Genomic DNA, 21,799 nt, shown 5'->3' on the forward strand with positions numbered 1-21,799 from the left:
ATGAACAACAGGAGGACAGTGCTACAGTGTTACCTTTTGAAAGACTATCTCCAAAGAGTATCATATTAACATCAGGGTTTCAATACATGAATGTATGGGCAAAGGAGGGAAGGAAATGACAGGGTTTGGTTTATAACATGCAGCTAAGTTGCAGAAGTGAAAAAGGAGATAGATACAGCAGAGGTTCAAAGAAGTTTGAAATAAATCTAAAATAATCTGAAATAGTTCTGGCATTAAGGATAAATGACATAAATAGTTTTGAGTAGGCAACTTACTTGAAATTCAATTTAAAAAAGACATTAAGAAATTATTATTGCATTAACCACAACACCCAATAAGAGAGAGAGAGAACAAAAGGGAATGCCCTGCCACAGAGGCAGGGTGGGATGGGAGGGATGGGCGGTGGGAGGGATACTGGGATCCGTGGTGGTAGGAAATGGGCACTGCTGGAGGGATGGATATTTGATCATTGTATAATTGAAACCCAAGCACAAAAATTTGTAAGCCTGCAACTGTACCTCATGATGTCTCACTAATACAATAAAAAAAATAAAGCCAAAGCTGACCAAAAAAAAATTATTATTGCATTAAAAGATTGTTTTATAAGTCATAAACTGAGTTCTAATCCCTGCTCTGCTAACATCCACTGGATAAATCCAGCTGCCATTTCTGTGACTCTAAAAGAGGGATACATATGGCGGGACAGACAGAGGCCTGGGAATCTTTGGCAGCCTGCTCCTACTCCCCCTCTCACACAGGAGAGCTGAATTTTTGAACCTCAATTCTTTGTCTCAACATGGAATCCCCTAAGTTCCTCCTAAAACTCTGTACTTAATCAAATCAAATGAAGTTACCTCGAGAAAAAATGGATTTTGCCATTAAAAGATTCCCTGAAATATATCCCCAAAAATTGTTTGGAAAACATTAATCTGCCGTTTGTTTTTTTGAGCCACACCTGTCTATATATAAACCCAGGGCTTACTTCTGGCTCTGACCATAGGGATTACTACTGGTGCTGCTTTGGGGACCACCTGTAGTGCCAGGGATCAAATGGGGGTTGGCTACATGCAAGATTAAGAGCCTTACCTCATGGAAACTTCCATTTCTGTTCTTTTCTACATCCTTCTCTGTGCCCTCAAGTTAATATTATCTATATGGGTAAAGTCCTTTGTATGCCTTTTTCTCATCTTTGCTGGAGTTAAACACTGGGTGCTGAATTGCTACAAGACATTTTAAGTGATTAGTTACTTAACATTAAATAATTACATTCTAAAATAGCCTTCAAATATGTCTAAACTAAGTTTTGCATGTTTTTTTAAAAAGTGATATAACAGATATATTAGCATTAAACAACACATGGCGAGATAGCACATAACCTAAACAATGGTTTTAACAACTAGAATTGTTTTTTTTTTTACAGTGATAAGCATTGACAACTATTTATAATATCAGTTGACAACTGCCCCTGTTGGTTCAGGTATTTCACAATGCCATCAGTAAAATGAAACCCTCACCCCACCCACCAGCGAATCTTTCTATGGCATTTCTGAAAAAGCTTTCACTATCCTATTTGCCATTTAATGATTGTAATATAGTCGTTATGCACAAATCTTTGCCTATGAAAGAAAGGTACTTTTCCATTGTCTTTAGTTCATTTCAACTAGACTATATGATCACTCGGCTGTTTGGGCTGACCAACTGGATGGCCACGAGTCACGTACAGCTATAGACATTTAAGTAAAATTAAATAATTTTTTTCCCTTCATTTCCCAGCTGCATTCCAAGTGCTCTATAGCCAAATACGGCACGTGGCTACCACACTGGTCATGAAGAATTATTTCCTTCACTGCAGAAAGTTCTGCATTGGCATGTTACAAATCATAAGAAATTTAATGACAACTTCTGTTTTAGATCAATCACAATGCATTCCTTGGCTTGGGGAAGGTTTTAATCTAGAGGAATAGGGATTTCTGTTCTATCCTAATAATGCAGAACACCATAAACAGGGAAGAAATAGAGGTAAAAAGCATCTGTATAGGCAACTGTCTGCCAGGATGGGATTAGCATCTGGACTAATTTATAAATTATCCCACACTAACAATGTACTTAAAAAGAAAAAACTTGGTAAGGAAGCAAAAGACTGAAGCATATAGGAGGTACTAAATCACACAATATAATTGCTAAAGTAAATACTACCCTAGTGACTGATGTGAGGTTAAAGGGCAGAAAGGTAATGGGATAATATGAGAACCCTTTTTTCCTTTATAGCAAACAAATTTGAAATGGCTGACTGTGTTGCAAATGCAGCCACTAAATTCACAGGCAGATAAAAATGCATCTTGAGACCACAAAGATTGAGATGAACTGACACAATGCAGAGTTATTTCACAACTGTTCATTATTCATGAAAAAAGTTAATGTTATATTATATTTGATTTATATTAACAACTGACAAAATATATTTTCACTGAATGAAAAATTTCTTATTTTAAAAACTGATTGGGTCAAAATATAATGTTCAGTTTTTAATGCTCCTTCTACTCTAATAACACACACTAAATTATACTATAATGTTCATTAAATAGTTGTTCACTAAAAAAAAAAAATTAACTCCAGAACATAAGGAAAGATGAGAATTATATTTTTTCTTCTAAAGACAGTTTATTTTATCCTAAAGTAAAAATAACTCAACTGAAACTCATTTAATCCCATGTCCAAAATTTAAAAAAAATTATTTACAGTTAAAAGATCAATATAATGTTCAGAAGGGTGAAACTTAAGTATTATAGGAGACATGAACCTTACATAATTTTGTAGGTAAAAAACCTCAAATATGTGCTCTGAAAAAAAACTAGAATGAGATATTGCTGAATTTAGAGAATGAGATATTTAAAAAACAAGACTCATCAAAATAACATGAGACCAAAACAAAACAAAAACTAAAAAACAAAAAAAAAAACCTATCAGAATGCAGAGAACAAAACCAAACTGGCACTAGAAGTAAAACAAAAATAATTGGCCAACATTTTGCTTCATTCAGCTATGAATGCTAAATATTTCCTATCACAAATAAAAAGGAGTTAACAAGAGACTGAGTTCTAAACCAATAGTCACTATTTGAATGAAAAGACATCTTCAAATACAAGTTTAATAAATCATCATTGTTTATTTAACAAAGGTATTACTACATCAGATCGTGGTTTAAAAGTATTTAGATGTGTGATATGAAGAGAATGTCAATCACAAGAGTCTTCTGAAACCTTTCTTCAGGAATTTTTTCCCACCTTCTTGCCTAACAGTAAAAGGCAGATTAAGGTTTACATGAACACATTCTTTACAACTGCACTCTTAACAGAAAATCAGTATATAAATAGCACTGGGCATTTAGTAAATAAGTCACAGACTCATCAGTTCCAAGTGCAGTTCTGAAACGTAACCCGAAGGAGTGTTTAAATCTTAAGATTGAGTGATCTGCAGTGTTTCCAACATGTCTTCAACTGCCTTTAGAGAGTATTTGGTTTCCTTCTTACTTCGACCTGCAAACTAATTTTTACAAAATATAGTTAGGCTCAATTTCAGTGGCAGGTTCAAAATCACGATCTTACTTTCATACTGCTAATGAGACAGCATTATTTTATCACTAGCATAAAGCCACATACGCTCTTTTCAATAATAACAAAATTTGAGTTTTAAAATCATTACATTAAAAGCTTATCTTAAACTGAATTTTATGAATAATTCACTACATAAATGGTCAGCTGAAAATATTTAAGTTCTATAATTACAAGTAAAACATAGATATGATTTTAAAATTACCCGTGTCAGACATGAAAACTTATATGAAATGAAAAGCATGATTTATAAATGCAGTTTATTTATAGTTGGGTAAAAATACAGACTAATTCTGTCTGGCATCTAAATAAATTTCTCTAATTTCAAACCAAGTTTGAGTTTACATTGTAAAACAGTTTTGAGATAACTTTTGTTAGCTGTTTTAAAGTTGCAAATATATCTCTAAGGTTAAAGGTTGTACTTTTGAAAAATTCAGTCGTTAATAGATGAGAGTAATGTTTCCATGGAGAAAGCCATCGAAACTTTATGTTACACATTGAAGTGATCATGTAAGTGTATGATGTAAACTGGATTTTAAAATATTCATTTCTAGTTAAATAAATTGTAGTTTGCCTTGTAAGACAAAATTGCAATTAGATTTTACAATGAAAACAAAATAATACCTTAAATACTATCTTTGTATATTTAAAAGCAAATTCATGGCATATTAAATTCAATATAGGACACATAATCCGCAGAGCACACTGTTGAACACCCCATGCTGATTTCAAAATGAGTTTTCTAACGAGACCAACAATTCCCATCATTTATCAGTTTAGCATTACAGCTTTACTAGATAAGTTAAGTGCTCCTTCTAGAAGAAGGGTAAGATTTATTTTATCTATATTGCCTGTTTTCCTCCTGGTTAAAGCACTGATTAACATTTGCTGTTAGTACCATATAATATTTTCAGTTCACATCTGCACACTCAATACGCTTTTCAAGTGGCTGAACTTTCTTTTAAAAAACACAATGTTATCTCTAGTACTTAGTTCTTGATTTATTATGTGTTTCTTCTCTTTTGCAATTAACTGAAGTTAGCAAACTTCTGGTGACCTACTGAAAACACAGAGAGATCAGGCACAGGTAATACCATACAAGCAACAGGTTCAAGGTTTGGTAACCTGCCTCTGACCTTTCCGCCTGCAGATCTACTTCCTAAACCATTAGCTTCTACAGTAGGATCTTGATAGATAGGATAGAATAAACAAAGAGGGTTTCTAGAAGAAAATGTCAGGAAAGAGAAAAAATTGCTCCCCTAAGATCAAGATTGCGTTGTCTTTCATTAGACATTACCAATATGAACAAGTCAAACATTCACCATGACAGGTCAAAATATGGTAAGAGTCACACCACATTTAAAGCTTTGCCTTTTCCCAATTTCAATTGGTGAGTAAAGACTGTGGGGGCGTGCTTATTGCTTCCATTAAACAGTTGATAAATTCACTTTTACAAGAACAGAAAGCCTTTTCTTCTAGTACTGCCTATTCCAAAGTAAACAGGAATGGTCCTAATCAGATACTTTAAGGTCTAATTCTAAGAAAACGCTTTGATGGGTTGGGGAGGAAGTACAAAATAGGACACCTTATAGTAACATTCACTATGCTTTTATACATGGCAAAACTGAAAAAAAAAATCTTTATGTGGAGATGAAGCCATAGCATGTACTTTAAAACCCAACATTGTCTTGGTTTATGCTTTAACATTAACAAATAATAATACATGAAATATGATTTTTAAAAATTAGCTAAGCAAAAATAATGTGTCCATCAACACTATATACACAACCAGTGCAATTTAGAACAAACCAAACTTTTTCGGAGGGTCTGAAAAAATAAAAGGAAAGTTGGATATATAAATCTATCGCTTCAAATTTTGCCTGACATGCAATTATTTTGTCTATTGCAGAATTATACGGCAATTTAACTGATGAAGCCAGAATCCTATTCTTCCCCTCAAATAATGATTTAATTTTCTATTTCCCAAAAGGATGGTAACAGAATCACCTCTGCAATCATAAATAACATATGGATCACTGACAGACACAGATGAATTGAACGGTGTACCAAAGAAGCATTTATCTGGAAAATTATTGTGAGTAGGTTTCACATTAAAGTTTTTTCATAAGCATTAATCAAACTTGCCTGCCTCTACTGAACATGCTAAACCAATTACCTAATTGAAGAGCAAGTAGTAGCCATATTCTGTTTCATTATTAAGTAGAAACAAATAAAAACAGCTTTTAAAATATCACTTTCTCTGATTTATAAATGCCCAGAAAAAATTACAATAAGGAATTCTTATTATATACTTTGCACTTGTTTATATGTACAAAGTATACATAATCATGAAGTACCCAATTAGATACCAGAATTTATCATTAAAATGTCAGCCTCTGAAAATGATACTTTCCAAACTTATCACATATAATGCACTTTTTATTCCCCAATACATTAAGATTTTGATTAAGTAAATTCTCTTCTCCTAAATCCACATTGTATCTTAAAGGAAACTCATCATTGTATTTTAAAGGAAACATTCAAATAATAAAAACTCACTAACTAGACTTAAAGATTAATGATTTAGTATTTTTGATGACTGGATTAAAATTTGCCCACACACTATTTGCAGGATATAAAATAGGTAGGCAAGTGAAAACTGAAATAAACAGAAATGGTGGTTGGGTGATCTTCAAGATACGCAGAAAGCAGTCACTACAGGGTCCCTACACTTTGATCTTTATATAAAGTTTATAATAGGCAAAGTTAAAAAAAAAATGGAGCCCGAAGGTGTCATCGAGAATAATTGGAATGAAATTGTTGACAGCTTTGATGACATGAACCTCTCCGAATCCCTCCTCCGTGGCATCTACGCCTATGGTTTTGAGAAACCCTCTGCCATCCAGCAGCGAGCCATTCTTCCTTGTATCAAGGGTTACGATTACAAAGTAGATAATGGAAATTCTTAGATAATGGAAATTCTGTAAAACCTACATGAGGCAATGGTGAAAGAGCATTGTGTCCAAACTATTTTACACCCAAAATGTATGGACACTGTCATACGCAAACTCCACCTCAATAAGTCAAATAAAAATAAAAAGGCAAACTAAGAGAAAAGAAAAGAGAAGACTCTTAGGGAATTATGCAAAGTTTATTAAACTTCCAAAGGACTATGTTTCTCTTCCCACTGAACAGCAACATATTGCTTCTTGGTAATCCAGGTTATTTGCACGATTTTCTTTGCTCAATGGGAAATTACCAACAAGTGATGTAGTCAGAGACTTGGAAAGAACCTTGTGCATTGCAATTTGCCTGTTTGCTGCATTTGGAATCCTGAGACCACGGTGTGACTAAGACCATGTTACAAGTTAGCCTGTCAAATGAGGCCCAGAAGGCCCAGCACAGCCAACTGTCACGACAGTTCAGAGGCAATAAAGTGCCAGCAGGTGGCAGAAACAGAAATAAGCCCAGTCAAGACTAGCAGAATTGCTCATCAGAGTCCAAGTCAAACAGCCTGCGAGAGAACCATAAGCAAGTGAGGCCTTTTCTTCCAGCTTTCTTCAGCCATCTGACATCCGCGGGCTGGCACTGGCCTGCACCCAGGCCCAGGGGCGAGCAATAATAACCAGGTGTCATAGCAGTGCTCTGTAACCTTTCTCTACTGGACCAGCACCAGTAAACCCATGGCTGAAAAATATTGCTTTCAACCATTCCATTGGCAAAAGGCGACAGATGCAAATATTGGTGGAAATCTAATTGAAAGAAAATTCAGAACCTCTGTAGAAAAGCAAACAATATGAAAGTTTCGAAAGGACCAAGAGATCTTATTTAAATCTGTTACCTGTTTCGGTAGGCAAGAATGATGGCAGGGCTAGAGAGAACATGCCTGTTTGCCAATCCCTATTCAACAGCAGCTCGGCAGATATCTCATCCCACCACATCCTCAACCCCTACATGAAATCACCCTGCTTGGCGAGGAGCAAGGAGATCCCACACCTCCTGAGCACCACTGCAGAACTAGACCCTCTCAAAACAAAACAACTATTTTTTTTTAAGTTGGTTTTGCTTGATGCATGATTACTACTTGAGTAATGGAAGTTGCTATACAGAAACCTGACCTGTCCAGTTGAGAGAGTTGTAGGAGTGGCAACCAGGATGGCACACTGACTAACATTCAAAGACAGTACCTTTCTTTAGAGTCAAGAAAAAACAAATCCCTTCAGGCCAGCTGTGCAAGCCCCCTCTACGGACTCTGGGCTATGCAGTTCAAGACGACACAGGATGTGCCAGAGCTCTTTCCAGAGAACACTGAGACTGCATCGAACAGTCTGCAGAGAACAGATCAAACAAAATCTGATCAAAATCTTCTTCAGGGAGAGTTCAGTGCTCCTCGCACAAAATGGGCCAGCCAGCCATGCAGCAGTGTTGAGGTAGGCAGTTGGGTGGTGCCATGAATTAAAATACAAGGCTTGGGGCTGGAGCAATAGCACAGCGGGTAGGGTGTTTGCCTTGCATGCGGCCGACCCGGGTTCGATTCCCAGCATCCCATATGGTCCCCTGAGCACCGCCAGGGAAATTCTTGAGTGTAGAGTCAGGAGTAACCCCTGTGCATCACTGTGTGTGACCCAAAAAGCAAAAAAAAAAAAAAAAAAAAAAAAAAAGGAAATAAAAAAAAATACAAGACTTGTGGGGCAGGAGCGATAGTACAGTGAGTAGGGCATTTGCCTTGCATGCGGAATTCCTGGCATCCCATATGGTTCCCCAAGCACCACCAGGAGTGCAAAACCAGGAGTAACCCCTGAGCATCGCCTGGTGTGACCCACAAAGCAAAAAACAAAATAAATAAAAAATACAAGGCTCTGTATGCACACCAACACTTTGAGCTACCCTCCCAATCCAGGTTTGTGTTTTTTAAAAGAGAAAAGCAGAGAAAGAAAATATTACTTTAAAAAAATATTTCAATATAAGTTTAATAGTTTAATACACTGAAATGATGGGTTCATGTCAGTGATAAGATGCATGTAAAAATGCAGGAAGGGCAAGTTTGCTTGGTCCTGCACTATAACAGAGGAAGGAAAGAAAATAAAAAGACAAAAAATTCTCAATTTTGTTTCTACTGAGAGCTTTAAGTGTAAATTGAAAAGAGAAGGGTGGGATATCAACTGCTCAAATGAGAACAGAATTAATCAGAGAGTTAGAAACTTGTAGCTACCACTTCAAATACATTTAAACGTGACATCTTTTTAAAGAGGCAGTATGCTTAGCCTTTAAAAAGAGTACCAGAGTCATACTTTCTAAATTTAAAAGGAGTTGTTATTAACCAGCTGTGCTCATCTTGGAAAAGCTATTTCATTTCCCACGTTTTAATTTCCTCATTTGGGAAAAAGGGAAAGTACCTACCTTAGAATAAATTTTCTGTATCTGTTCTCTATCATAACTTATTGTTATTATTGCAATGATCATAGCACGTATAATTAAAGTGAACTCAGCATGTTATTGTGATTTGGTGAAAGAGATTTATTAACTCCTTTAATCTCAGAAAACTTTTATTATACTTACCACACAAATGAAAATGAGGTCTAGAGATGTTATGCAATTTATCTAAGGTTACCTAGCTAATACATCACAGCCACATTCTAAAACCAGGCTATCAGGATCTAGTGCTATATTTTCTTTAATACAGAAGCAGAAAAAGATGATACATATGCTCATTACCAAGAAACTAAAATATGAAATGTAATATTTAAACTAATAAAATGTATAGACTTCATGAAAAAGGTTAAACAGATAACCAATAAAGGTACCAAAAAAAAAGTAAAAATGCTTAACCTAAGTAATTATGAGGAAGCTGCAAAATAAAACCATGTGATTCCACTACACACACATCAGAGATATTATGATTATTTAAAAACTAATAGAGGGGACTGGAGCAACAGCACAGAAGGTAAGGCCTTCGCCTTGGATGCGGCCAACCTGGGTTCGATTCCCGATAACCCATATTGTCCCCTGAGCACCTTCAGGAATAATTCCTGAGTGCAGAGCCAGGAGTAGCCCTGAGCATCGCCAGGTGTGACCCAAAAAGCAAAACAACAACAACAAAATAAATAAATAAATAAAAACTAACAGAGTCAGGTGCTGGTGAAGATGTGGAAAAGTGAGAATGCTCAAAGACTGATGATCAAACTATAAGCTTTATCTATTGAAGATAAATATGTAACTATCCTATGACCCAGCATTTCCACCCACACTGTATATGCACATTAGAAGTATAGCACAGCAAAAGAATGATGCAGCAATACCCAGCATATTATTCCTAACAGCCCCAAACAGCAATCCTGCTCGTGAACTGACTTACAACACTGCAATGTTCATACAACAGACTACAATCAAAAAGAAAAGCTACAGGCAGATACAGGATCAAATCAAACATAATAGTAAGTCAATGTCACTGTCCTCCCGTTGTTCATCGATTTGCTCAAGCGGGTCCAGTAACGTCTCCATTGGAGATTTTGTTGTTACTGTGTTTGGCATATCGAATACATCACGGGGAGCTTGTCGTGCGGGCGAGATACTGAGATACTCTCGGCAGCTTGCCGGGCTCTCCGAGAGGGGCGGAGGAATCGAACTTGGGTCGGCCATGTTGGCTGCGTGCAACGCAAACATCCTACCGCTGTGCTATAATAGCAAGTATCCAAATGAAAACAATACCATATGATTGCATGAATTTTTTTTTAAAAAGTAACAACAATGGGGTGAGAAATTGGTACTCTTAAGAAGGATGAATGAGCAGAAATGGAAAGGGAGTGCCAGGAAGGTTTGGGGCTGTTGTCATGTGTTTGACTAATGAGGATGTTTTTACCTCAGGAATTCAATGAAATTCACATTTACAATAGGTTTTCTCCCATGTGGTATATTTTAATTAAAAATGGACTTAAACACAGAGCCAGGCCATTCTTCAAAAAGGTTCCATACGCTGCCAGTTGCCTCTTGTAAGTCTCTTCAAAGTACTAGAGGGATAGCACACTAGCTAAGCCTCTTGAGACTCTTGCCTTGCACACCGCTGACCCAGGTTTATCTGTAGCATTGCAAACGGTCCCTCAGCACCTCCAAAAAAGTGAATCTTAGGAATGACATCTTTTCCATACCACTGCTTTTATATTTCCAAGCTTTATCTTTAAAGCATTCATATACTTTCTCTTTTTAAGAAATCCTCTGTGTGGGGGCTGAGAGACAGTACTTTGGTAAGACATTTGCCTTGTACACGGTGGACCCCAGTTAGATCCTTCACGTTGTGGGCGGTATCCTGGGAACTCCCTGGAATGGCCTAAATCCTCCTTCCAAAATCAAATATTATAAAATTATTCTGTTTCAAAGTCTATACAGATCAGCACTACTTCTTTTTCCTTCTGTAGGGGGCAGTTGGGACACACCTGGCAGTGCTTGGGGCTTACTCCTAGTTCTATGCTCAGGGATCACTCCTGGCAGGGCTTGGGGGAGCATAATGGATGTCGGGTTTAAACCCGAGTTGGCTGTGTGCAAGGCACAAGCTCCTACCTTCTGTACTAACGCTCCAGTCCCATATCAGACTCTCTTAAATTGCAATGCAAGAACTGCAACCTACCAGTACTTCTGATATTCGAATTTACAATATGGCAACGGGAGATTTTCTATTACATAATAATAAAAATACAAAAGTAAATACAAATGAAGTGATTCACGAAATGCAGTAAATTCCTTGAAGCTTCTCAATCTTTTCTGACTAACAGAAAAACAAAGATACACTCTAAAACCAAAATAATACAAAGTCCAAAGCTAAATCCCATATACATATAGACCTGTGTGTGTCTGTCTTATGAATAGCAGTGCAGGACTACAGATCGGTAATGTATGATAGATGCAAGGTGACATAAAAGAGGACAAAGGATTCCACAAGCCACCAAGATATTTTTCAGGAGTGAAACTGCAGATTAGCTATAACAGTAGGGAACTCTCAAAGGTTCAAAATCGAAGATAAGTAATATATAAAAACTGCATGCAAATGTAACAAGTTTAACAGTCTAAGAACTCTCTGAAATATACAGAAAACGCCTCCTTTAGAATGAAAGAAAGAAAGAAAGAAAGAAAGAAAGAAAGAAAGAAAGAAAGAAAGAAAGACAGACGCACGCTGGATGGGGGATAGGAGGAGGGGAAATCAAAGTTTGATGATGTAGGCCCGAAACATCAACATGTCTGCCATAGGGAGGAACACCTCCCAGCCTGTCCCACCCGCCACTGACAGAGAACTGCAAGAGTTGGCTCCAAGACCTCTAATCTCCCACTTATCCATCCCATCTCCAAAATTCATGATCTACACAGTTCTATGGGTAGAGAGATCTTCCTGAAAAATCTTCCTGAAACAGACCCATTCTTTAAAAAGACTAGAATTAGAGGTTTTTAATCCTATAGCAAAGAAGTCACAGAAAAATCAAACTGGCAGCTATTCTTATTTTTTTGTCTTTTTGGTCACATCTGGTGATGCTCAGGGTTTCTCTTGGCTCTGCACTGAACTCCTGGTGGCACTCGGGGGACCACACAGATGTGGAAGATCAAATTCAGGTCGGCCATGGGCAAGGCAAATGCCCTGCCCGCTGCACCATAACTTCAGGCTCCGGCAGTAATTCTACATGTCTGCTTCTGCAATCCCACAAAATCCTTCAAACAGTTCCCCAAAATGATCTCATTTGAATAAGAAGAATAAGAAACAGAATAAGGAGCAGTCTATAAAAAAATATTAAAGAGAAAAAGGAATAAAGAAAATATGACAAGAAAGGAGTTGAAAGAAACTGACATATGGAGATGGGATAGAAGATGGAATATAACTAGAACTGAAGCCCTAAAACGAAAACTTAAGCAATCAAATACTATTATTTAAAACTAGAATTTTAAAAACTTTTCCAAAAGAGGGCTATATTCATTATATTGAAAGAATTCATCTTTTTAGGTGGGGAGAGGCCTTGAGGTGGGTTATGAAGAATAACACTGTAACACACTGTCCTCCCGTTGTTCACTGATTTGCTCCAGCGGGCATCAGTAACATCTCCACTGTGAGACTTGTTACTGCTTTTGGCATATCTAATACATCACGGGGAGCTTGCCAGGCTCTGCCGTGTGGACGGGATACTCTCGGTAGCTTCCCTCACCAAGAGGGATGGAGGAATCGAACCAGGGTCAGCTGCATGCAAGGCAAACACCCTACCTGCTGTGCTATCGATCCAGCCCTGAAGTAAGAATTACTGAAATATACCACTGTAAATTTATTGATTTTTAGGAAAATAAAAAATTTTCTTTGAGTAACTAGACAATAGGCAAGTCATTTATTATGGAAAAATAGCAGAATGACACGGACTTCTGACAAATATTTTATCTTTAAAAGTAAGAGAAAAATATGCTTAAGATATATTCACAGGAAATAGAAATCAAAGTTCGTGTAAAAATTAACCATATAGGCTGGAGAGATAGTACAGCAGGTAGGGTGCTTGCCTCACATCCTGCTGACCTGGGTACAATCCCCAGCATTTCATGTTGTCCCTTCAACACTGCCAGAAGTGATTCCTGAGTGCAGAGTCAGAAATAACCCCTAAGCATTGCCTGGTGTGGCCCAAAAACTAACTACATAAAATAAAATAATTACACAGCCAACATGGCCGACCCGAGTTCGATTCCTCCGCCCCTCTCGGAGAGCCCGGCAAGCTACCGAGAGTATCTCGCCCGCACAGCAGAGCCTGGCAAGCTCCCCGCGATGTATTCGATATGCCAAACACAGTAACAACAAAGTCTCCAATGGAGACGTTACTGGGCCCGCTCGAGCAAATCGATGAACAACGGGAGGGCCTTTACCTTTACCTTTACAAAAAGACTATAGATATGCTTTTAATGATGCAAAGTATAATTTATACCTTCATATATATGTTTATATATAATAAAAAGTATATAAGAAGCTGTAAGATACAGGAAGCCATGTTTCTGAAGAATCTCCTAGGCCTAAGTTTCAAAACACTAGGAAATGCTTAGAGAAGGTTCAGTTAATATCTAATGTGGAAAAAGAGTATAAAATCATTACACAGACAAGTTAGTTTAGTTTTAGACCTTTCTCTATTATTGGAGACACCTGATTCATGATCTGAGACTCACATACCCAATGTACTTCTGAAATGCGTAGTGCAAGTGTTAATCTCCCTAGAATATAGAATTACAGTTTAGTTGTCAAATGGAAAACTACTGAGATTTTGAGATGGTAGGTCAAATTATAATTGACCATAATGTAACAAATTCCTTTTTTGGTGGGGTGAAAAAAAAGGGAGAGAGAAATGATAAGACTACAAATTAACTCTGCATAACAAAAACCTATCCACGGACTTGAAAAATCCAGTGAAACAGACATCTGGCTTAGTAGTTTGGTAAAAAAAACAATAACTGAGAAATGCGTTAACTGACCTGTATGACAACATAAAATTATCAATACTAACCTGATACGCCCTGTTTATTTGACTAGCTGCCCAGCTAGCATATTTCATGTTGTCCTTTTTCATTTTTGCACTTGCTTTTGGATTAGAAGCAATATGACTTGCAGACTGGAAACAAAAAAAAAAAAATGCTTATCAGAAAACAAAATCCCTTTCCCCTTGCTGAGATAATAAAAGGCATAGCTAAAATTAAATGATAAAGTTAAAAAAAAAATTGGAGCAAAATAATTCTTAGACAAATGTTTAAATTTTTTTAAATACATAATAATTTGAAATGAGAAAATATATTTTTAACTTAAATTATTATTTATAATAGCTATTAAAATAATATTCTTTATTACTTAAAAGGTACTAAAATCACTTTATAAAAACAGCACTATGTACTGGTATTAATTACTGAATATTAGTTTAAGAGATCTCAAAAACAATTTGGTTCAACCTAATTCCAGCGGAAACAATGTGACTTGACTAAAGATAGTTACTTGAACACAGAAATCGACTCTCACTTCTAATCTTCTTTTTCATCAGCTATTTCTAAACTGTGTAGACTACAACAGCAATTGGAGTCACTGTGCTGAGATATGTATTCTTTTTCAAAAAAAAAAAAGTTTTTAAACATGGGTGTCTTAATCTGGGACCCAAGAAATAATCTAAGAATACCCCAAATCATCTATTTTTAAATTGAGGGGTTTTGTTTTTAATCCTAGGGAAGGAATAACAACTTTCATATCTTGTGAGAGGATCTGTCCACATGAATTTTAAGCAAAAGGTAAATTTTTTCTTTTATACCCAGTCTTTGTTAAGTCCCTGTGTTATTTCTGCTGTTGAAGAGGAAACTACCTTGCCAAAAATCGATTTCTAAACATCTCTCTTTAGCAGCACCTCCCAGTATGAATTACAGCAAATTCAGTGAGTAAGAAAATAACTGGAGCCAACCGGCTGGAATCTCATCTATCACTCAGATTTATATCTGTCCTAAGCATATTAATTGAGCCTCTTCTGTCTTAGTCTGTTTATAAAATAGTAACAATAGCATTTTATCTAAAATAGCTGATGTGAGAAATTAATGAAAAAAAGTTCACAACAATACCTGGCATATAATACACTATGCAAAAACTATTATTAGTGATCTGTTGCCATTTAGAAAAAAACTAAATATCCAATTTGATAAAAAGATGACAATATACAACACTGTCTACAAGCTACTGCATTTAGCTTTGGAAGAATTTAAAAAAATATCTTTAAATATTGAAGTATCTTGAAATATCAAAACTGTTTTATTATATTTTGCCATTTCTTTCCCAAAACTGTTCTAATTGATGTTTCTTCTATTCTCCATTTCAAGTGAGCAGAATTCTGCTCCATTCTTTTCCACTGAGCCCCAACAAGATCATAACCCAAGCCCAATGGAAAGACTAGGAAATATTAAAATTTCTAAAGAACTAGCCTATTAAGTTAATTTTTCCATCATGACCATAATCTTGATTATGATTCTAGAGTGCTCCATATGTATATACACATTCATGCATATATATGAGCGCATACATATACATAGGTGAACACATATATATGTATATATACACACACAAAACCACACACACATTTATATTTAAGACAAGCTCAGCAAACTCTTCTGAATTTCTCAATGATCTAAAATGCTATCCCTAATCTTGCATTTAACACACATAAACAAAATATATACTTATTTAATTAAATCACTGCGTTTTTCCATACTTTTTTCATATCAGAAAATGCCTTAGTTTGACATACTGGACATTTTATTTCTAATACATATCTTACCAGTATAATTTAAAAATAGCTCATACAATCATAATTTATAGTAAGAAATGCACAGTGATGATAGAAACTAAAGAAAATCAAGAAAATCAAAATAATTATACGAAACCTTATATCTCCTAGTTTAAAATTATGTAATCATTGATTCCATTTAGATACAATAAAAATGTTTTACAATCAATGGTCAAACAATTATATATTAGCAGAATATATTATTACAAAAATCAAAATGCCTTATGAACTATTGCTCATAATTAACAAGAGGAAAATAAAAACATAAACTTACCAATGCAATAAAAAAGAGGGAAGGGAACAGAGGGTTATTTTAAATGACAAACTTCATAAAATAACATTAAACATACACCTCATCTTACCATGTAAAGCCCAAACAAAGCTCTCATATTTCTGTTGTTCAGTTTCAGTGCCTGTGCAAAATACTTCCTTGAAAATTCGAGGTTTTCAAGTCCACCTTGGGTATATTTAACCTGTTAAAAATTACACAGTGCTGAAACCTGTTTATTTTCCTACTCTGAAATATAGCAAGTATCATACCATAAGCATTAGTAATTGAAACATATTCTGTAAACAAATGTAAGAGGTTATAAGAATTCATCTTAAAGTTGTTAAAGTTAATCTAAATATTAAAACATTACCTACTCCCCAAAACTATTCTCTTCTATGAATGTTAAGATAACTGAGTTTTAAAATAAAAATATTGCCCAAAAAGAGTCAGTATAATTTCTATTTCAACTGCCCTAAAATTGCTTTATGACATATTTTCAACTTCTTCGCATTAGAAATCTGTATTTGGACAATGAATGTCATTTTCTAATTATATGGACTTCCTTAATAATAAAGTCTTTTTATTTTGTAACTCTCACTTGATTGCTCTTCTACACAGATGACAAAAAAGACACCTTCTATGTCCCAAAATATATTCACCTTAACATGACTTTCCAAGAAAATAAATTTAAAAATCATAATTGCTCCAAGTCTTATAAATCATCAAATAGTGCCAATTGTACCATTAATTCATAATAGCATAAAAATAAAAAAAATTTAAATGTTTAAAATCTACTAAAATCTTGTTTTTGAAAACACTTACTTCAGCATACTGCTGACAGTACAAGTGGTTGTGTGGATTAGTCATCATTAACTCCTCTAAACAAAATGCTGCTTTAGCATAGCTGGAAAGTAACAAAAGCAGAAAGCAATGTTAACAGTGATAAATTTTAGTTATGCTGTAACAATTTTAAAACAATTTTATGATGTCACACATCCTTAAATAACTGAAATGGCTTTATTAGTAAAATAGTTTTCATGAATTGATAAACACAAATAGCATTAATTTTTTAATAAAAGAAATTAACAGAGGCTTAAATCGTAAAACAGTCTGTGTACAATCAATAGATAAATGTTTTAATCCAATTACTACTCTGATATCCAAGAATAGTTAATAACAAATCCTTCAAAACTTTGTAATATAAAGTTCACTGATCATTTTAAAACATTCAATAAGCTCGTATGTGAGAAGGAAATAAATATTTTATCATCTCCACTCATTAGAATTCCTTTGCAGACATATATTTACTAACTAGCACATTCTTTTACAAAGACTTTTGTCCTTTGGCTAAACTTCTAAACCCAGGTTAAGTGAATTCGGTGTTATGACTATGAGTTAACTATGTGGTAAAGAAATAAAAATCTGTTGAAACTCAAGCATATCTCAAACTGCTGTAAAGACTAAGGGAAAATAATTTTAAATCACCTATTATGCATTTTGTAAGTTTTAAATCATATGAGTTGCCTCGTTACAGGAAAGTCTAAAAGAACTCAGCTGTTCTAAGATTTATTCCCAGTCAGGTGTTGGCAATACCCTTCAGAAAAAGGCCACCTGCAATTGTTTTTAATATTTATCACCAGTATACAAAGGTACTATCATTGCACTAAAATCTATTTTTAAAAACAGACGTGTTAAGGTTTCACACAGCTGTACCTAACCTTTATTATGTGCTTATTATAAACCATGTACTTCTCTAAGAGTGCTACAGGTGTTAACTCACCTAATCCTACCCAAAATTCTGAGCAGTAGGGAAGTACCAGCATTCCATAATTAGAACACAGAGATCTAAACTGTAACTCAGCAGTGACATTTCAGAGGACCTGTGCTCTTAACGACAATGCCTCCATGATTACATTTTAAAAAAAAAAGCGGCTGGAACAAATCGATGAACAACAAGAGGACAGTGCTACAGTGCTACAGTGAAGGTATTGAGATGTCAATGTTAACAATGCTAAAAGCAACAGCAGTGAAACCCAAAGGGTCTGAGGAACTAAAACCATCCAAATCAGATTACTCCAAAAATCACAGAATTTAGACTTACTTAAACACGGACATTCTGGGGATTCTCATCTAAGAGCATAGTTATTTAGTCCCTCTCATTTTTATACCTGAAACCTACCTTTTGTTCTTGATATAGTAGGTAAAAGAGTGATTAAAATGATGAATAATACCTTAACTGATATATAAAATGAAAGAATAAGGACCATATATTGGTATTTATCACTATAAAAGAATGAAAAAAGTCATCATTACCTTAGATATCCAATATCATCAAAAAAATTTTTCCCTTTTTTGAATGCCCTGCCACAGAGGCGGAGTGGGGGGAGGATGGGATGTGGGGATGGGAGGGCGACTAGGATCATTAGTGGTGGAGAATGAGCACTGGTGGAGGGATGGGTACTCGATCACTGTATAACTGAAACCCAAGCCTAAAAGTCTGTAAATCCAGAACTGTACCTCATGGTGTTTCACTAATAAAAAAAAAAAATCCCTTTTAAATACTTCCTTAACTTGGGATATCAAAAATCCACATCAGTGCTAAGAATAGGTGTTCTTAGAGATTAAAATGTGTAGAGCATATGATGACTCTTCTACAGTAAATGGGAAGGGAGGAGTTTCTATGAAAAATAAATGCAAAATTATCTTTCTCAAAAATTATTTAGTATTCAATGTAAGAAGAGGATTCGTTCTCCCAATTTTCATTTTCACTCATTTCCCCCCCATTCATTCCACCAAAGTTTAAAATCAAATTAATTTTGGTCATAAAGTCAAACTTCAAAGATAGTTTAACCCAGTTTTTCTCAGTTTAGATCACTCAAGGAAATTGTCATATGGAAATTTATCTGAGTGGTTTTTTTTTTTTTTCAGTACTTCCAAGGATAACAAATAGCCAGCACTACTTCAAGAAGACAATCAATGAGATCAAGATTAGAGAAACAAAAATAACTAAAGTTTCTTTATTATAACCCATTAGTCAATAATTAAAGTGTTAAAAATTCTTCATTTCCCATAAAATATTGTAACTAAAATTTGCTCTGAGACTGTTTCAACATGATCTTTTTCTTACAGAATTTTGATAATTTCATTTCTAAAAGAATTTTACAGTGAGGATGAAACTACAAAAAAGAAAGCACAATCATAATTGTCATTGTAATTAGTTGTCTTGCCAATGTAAAATCTAGTTCTAACTACAAATCAAGGAAAAAGTCAGTCCTTGTTTAAAATACATATTTCTGTTTATATCACACACAGTCATTCACTAACAAATTATATTGTCTTTTTTCATATTTAGATAAAGGAAAGTGTTTCAATATTGTCAACTGGTGTGACATTAAGTTTGGAATAAGAAGACAAACTATATTATAAAGCATAAACAAACTTAAAGGTAACCTGAAAACAAAAAAGTTCATGGTAGAAATAATTTCCTTTGTCTCTATTTAAAAAGTCTTTACATATTTTGTTTTACTCAGGAGTACTGAATAAAAAATTTACATCTAGTCTAGCAATGATGCCTGAACTGATCATATTTAAAATAGTTTACAACTTTATAGGCAGAAAGAAATGTTAAAATGACTGTCTCTAGTAATTCAAAAATAGCTATATTTTCCCAATAAATTTTATCACTATCAGGGATTTCTGCAAAATGGCTAAACAAAAAACTCTGAATGCCCTGTGATTTTCATACCAATTATAAAAAACTGAAGACAGTATTTAAATTCACTATAAATCTGACTACTACTTATTTTTTAATTCTTTGTTATTTTATAAGTCAGGAGTTTCAGAACAGAAAGTTTGTGATACAATATAAATTGTGTCATCTAAACACAATTATTTTCCCTAAAAATACTTAACAGATACCTGTTTTGGAAATATTACTTTCAAATATTTTTCCCTAAAATTATATCCATCTCTATGCCAAGAAATTCTTTAGACTCAAAACAACATTACCTAACTATGAAGATAAAACAAAAATGATAAGTTTTAAAATAGATTAAAACTGCATAATCAACATGAAAACTAAATACAAAAAATATTAGAAACATGAAAAAGTAGAATAGATGAAGAAAATAACATTTGTAAATTTTCACAAGATCAAAAATAAAACCAGCAAAACTGATAAATCTAAACATAATGATACAAATTTTCTGCAAATTTAAAATATCTATTTTAAAAAGACAAGTAACAAGCAAGGATATATTTTTGATAGCTCAAAGGTTCATATTATTGATAGAAGCACTCTTAAATTTATTTTTAAAGTGCAAACCAATTTTTATCTATCAAAACTTGCAATGTTAAAAAAAATGATAGCTTCCAATGTTGTTAAGGGGGGAAATTGTAATAATAGTTGGTGTGCAAGTAAATTGGTATTACCTTTCCAGTGAACAAATAGAAATGATTTATCAAAAAAACTATAATGTGCTTATCATTTAATCAAGTAATTCTAAGAATTTAGCCTAAGGAAATAATTACAATAAAGATAATCGCTACAGCATTGTACTGAAAATGAAAACCCTTTATATTCCCCTAGGAAAGTAATAAGATGGAGTAATATAAAGCCATTAAAATCACATTGTAGAATATTTATTGCTGAAGAAATTTTAACAAAATACAACTAACTGAAAAACATAGCTAAAAAAATAATTTCTACTTTAGGCTTCCTTTTTTTCAAGCAGCAGTAAAGAATAAAATTAAAATATAAACTGTAGTAATCTTAGAAATATGCATATACACATGATTTTTGTCTTCATCTTTATTGTTAATTGGGCTTTCTAAATTTTCTCTTCTGGGTATAACTTTAAAATTTTCTCCCTAATTATTTTAACTATTTTAAGAGCACTTTCATCATGTGATCTTCAATAGGCACAGATAAATTTTAAATAGTGATCATCTAAGGAAGAAAATAAAACTTACATTTATTTTACTCTATTCTGAAAATTCAACTTTCTGTAATGTAGACAACATACCATATACCACATAAATGTTGACTTTAAAAACAGAAACATTAACACCCAAGTAAATTGCCAATCTTATATACATCAGAAAATCTGCCTCTGTGTTCATATACTGAAATACAAGCATCTATGCCTATGTATCTATTAGCCTGATTCAGGAACATGATTAACAGAAAACAAAGAAAATCTGAGAGCCAGGATATAGTAAAGAATAAAAGAATGACCCCAGGAATATAGTACACATTCATTAAATGACAGCTATTATTTTTATTTTAGCTCCCACTTTTATTAGAATTATGCAGATAATTACCTTAATTTTCCATTTCGCATGATATATTTAGCCCTGGGCAAAGGCAAGAGACAAGTATCTTCATTCTATTTTATTTCCTGTGACAGCTATTTGTACTATGAGAATGAGGTTAACTATTCATGCACAGGGAGAATATGTGCATGAGAATCTGATTCTTTTCTCTCAAAAAAAGGGGAAAGAAACAATGTGATATACTTCAGATTGAGAAGAATGAAGGAAAAAAAAAGGGGGGAAAGTCCTCCCTATAGATGAATGTTAGCACTAATGCTGTGATATTAGAAAAC

The 21,799-nt window shown here is 34.3% G+C and overlaps 1 protein-coding gene across 1 annotated transcript in view; it reads right to left on the reverse strand.

Annotated features, from left to right (window-relative positions):
• Nucleotides 1-3,140: 3,140 nt before the first annotated feature.
• EMC2 (ER membrane protein complex subunit 2) overlaps nucleotides 3,141-21,799 on the reverse strand; it is a 47,377-nt gene continuing 28,718 nt past the window's right edge. The window contains exons 8-11 of the mRNA XM_056109435.1: nucleotides 17,016-17,097; nucleotides 16,285-16,395; nucleotides 14,117-14,221; nucleotides 3,141-3,543 (exon numbers count right to left, since the gene is read on the reverse strand). Coding sequence (XP_055965410.1) covers nucleotides 3,457-3,543; nucleotides 14,117-14,221; nucleotides 16,285-16,395; nucleotides 17,016-17,097 — 385 coding nt within the window. The 3' untranslated portion in view covers nucleotides 3,141-3,456. The remainder of the gene's footprint in view (nucleotides 3,544-14,116; nucleotides 14,222-16,284; nucleotides 16,396-17,015; nucleotides 17,098-21,799) is intronic.

This window comes from Sorex fumeus, unplaced genomic scaffold (assembly GCF_029834395.1).
Source record: "Sorex fumeus unplaced genomic scaffold, SorFum_2.1 ptg000002l, whole genome shotgun sequence".
NCBI classification, from domain to species: domain Eukaryota; kingdom Metazoa; phylum Chordata; class Mammalia; order Eulipotyphla; family Soricidae; genus Sorex; species Sorex fumeus.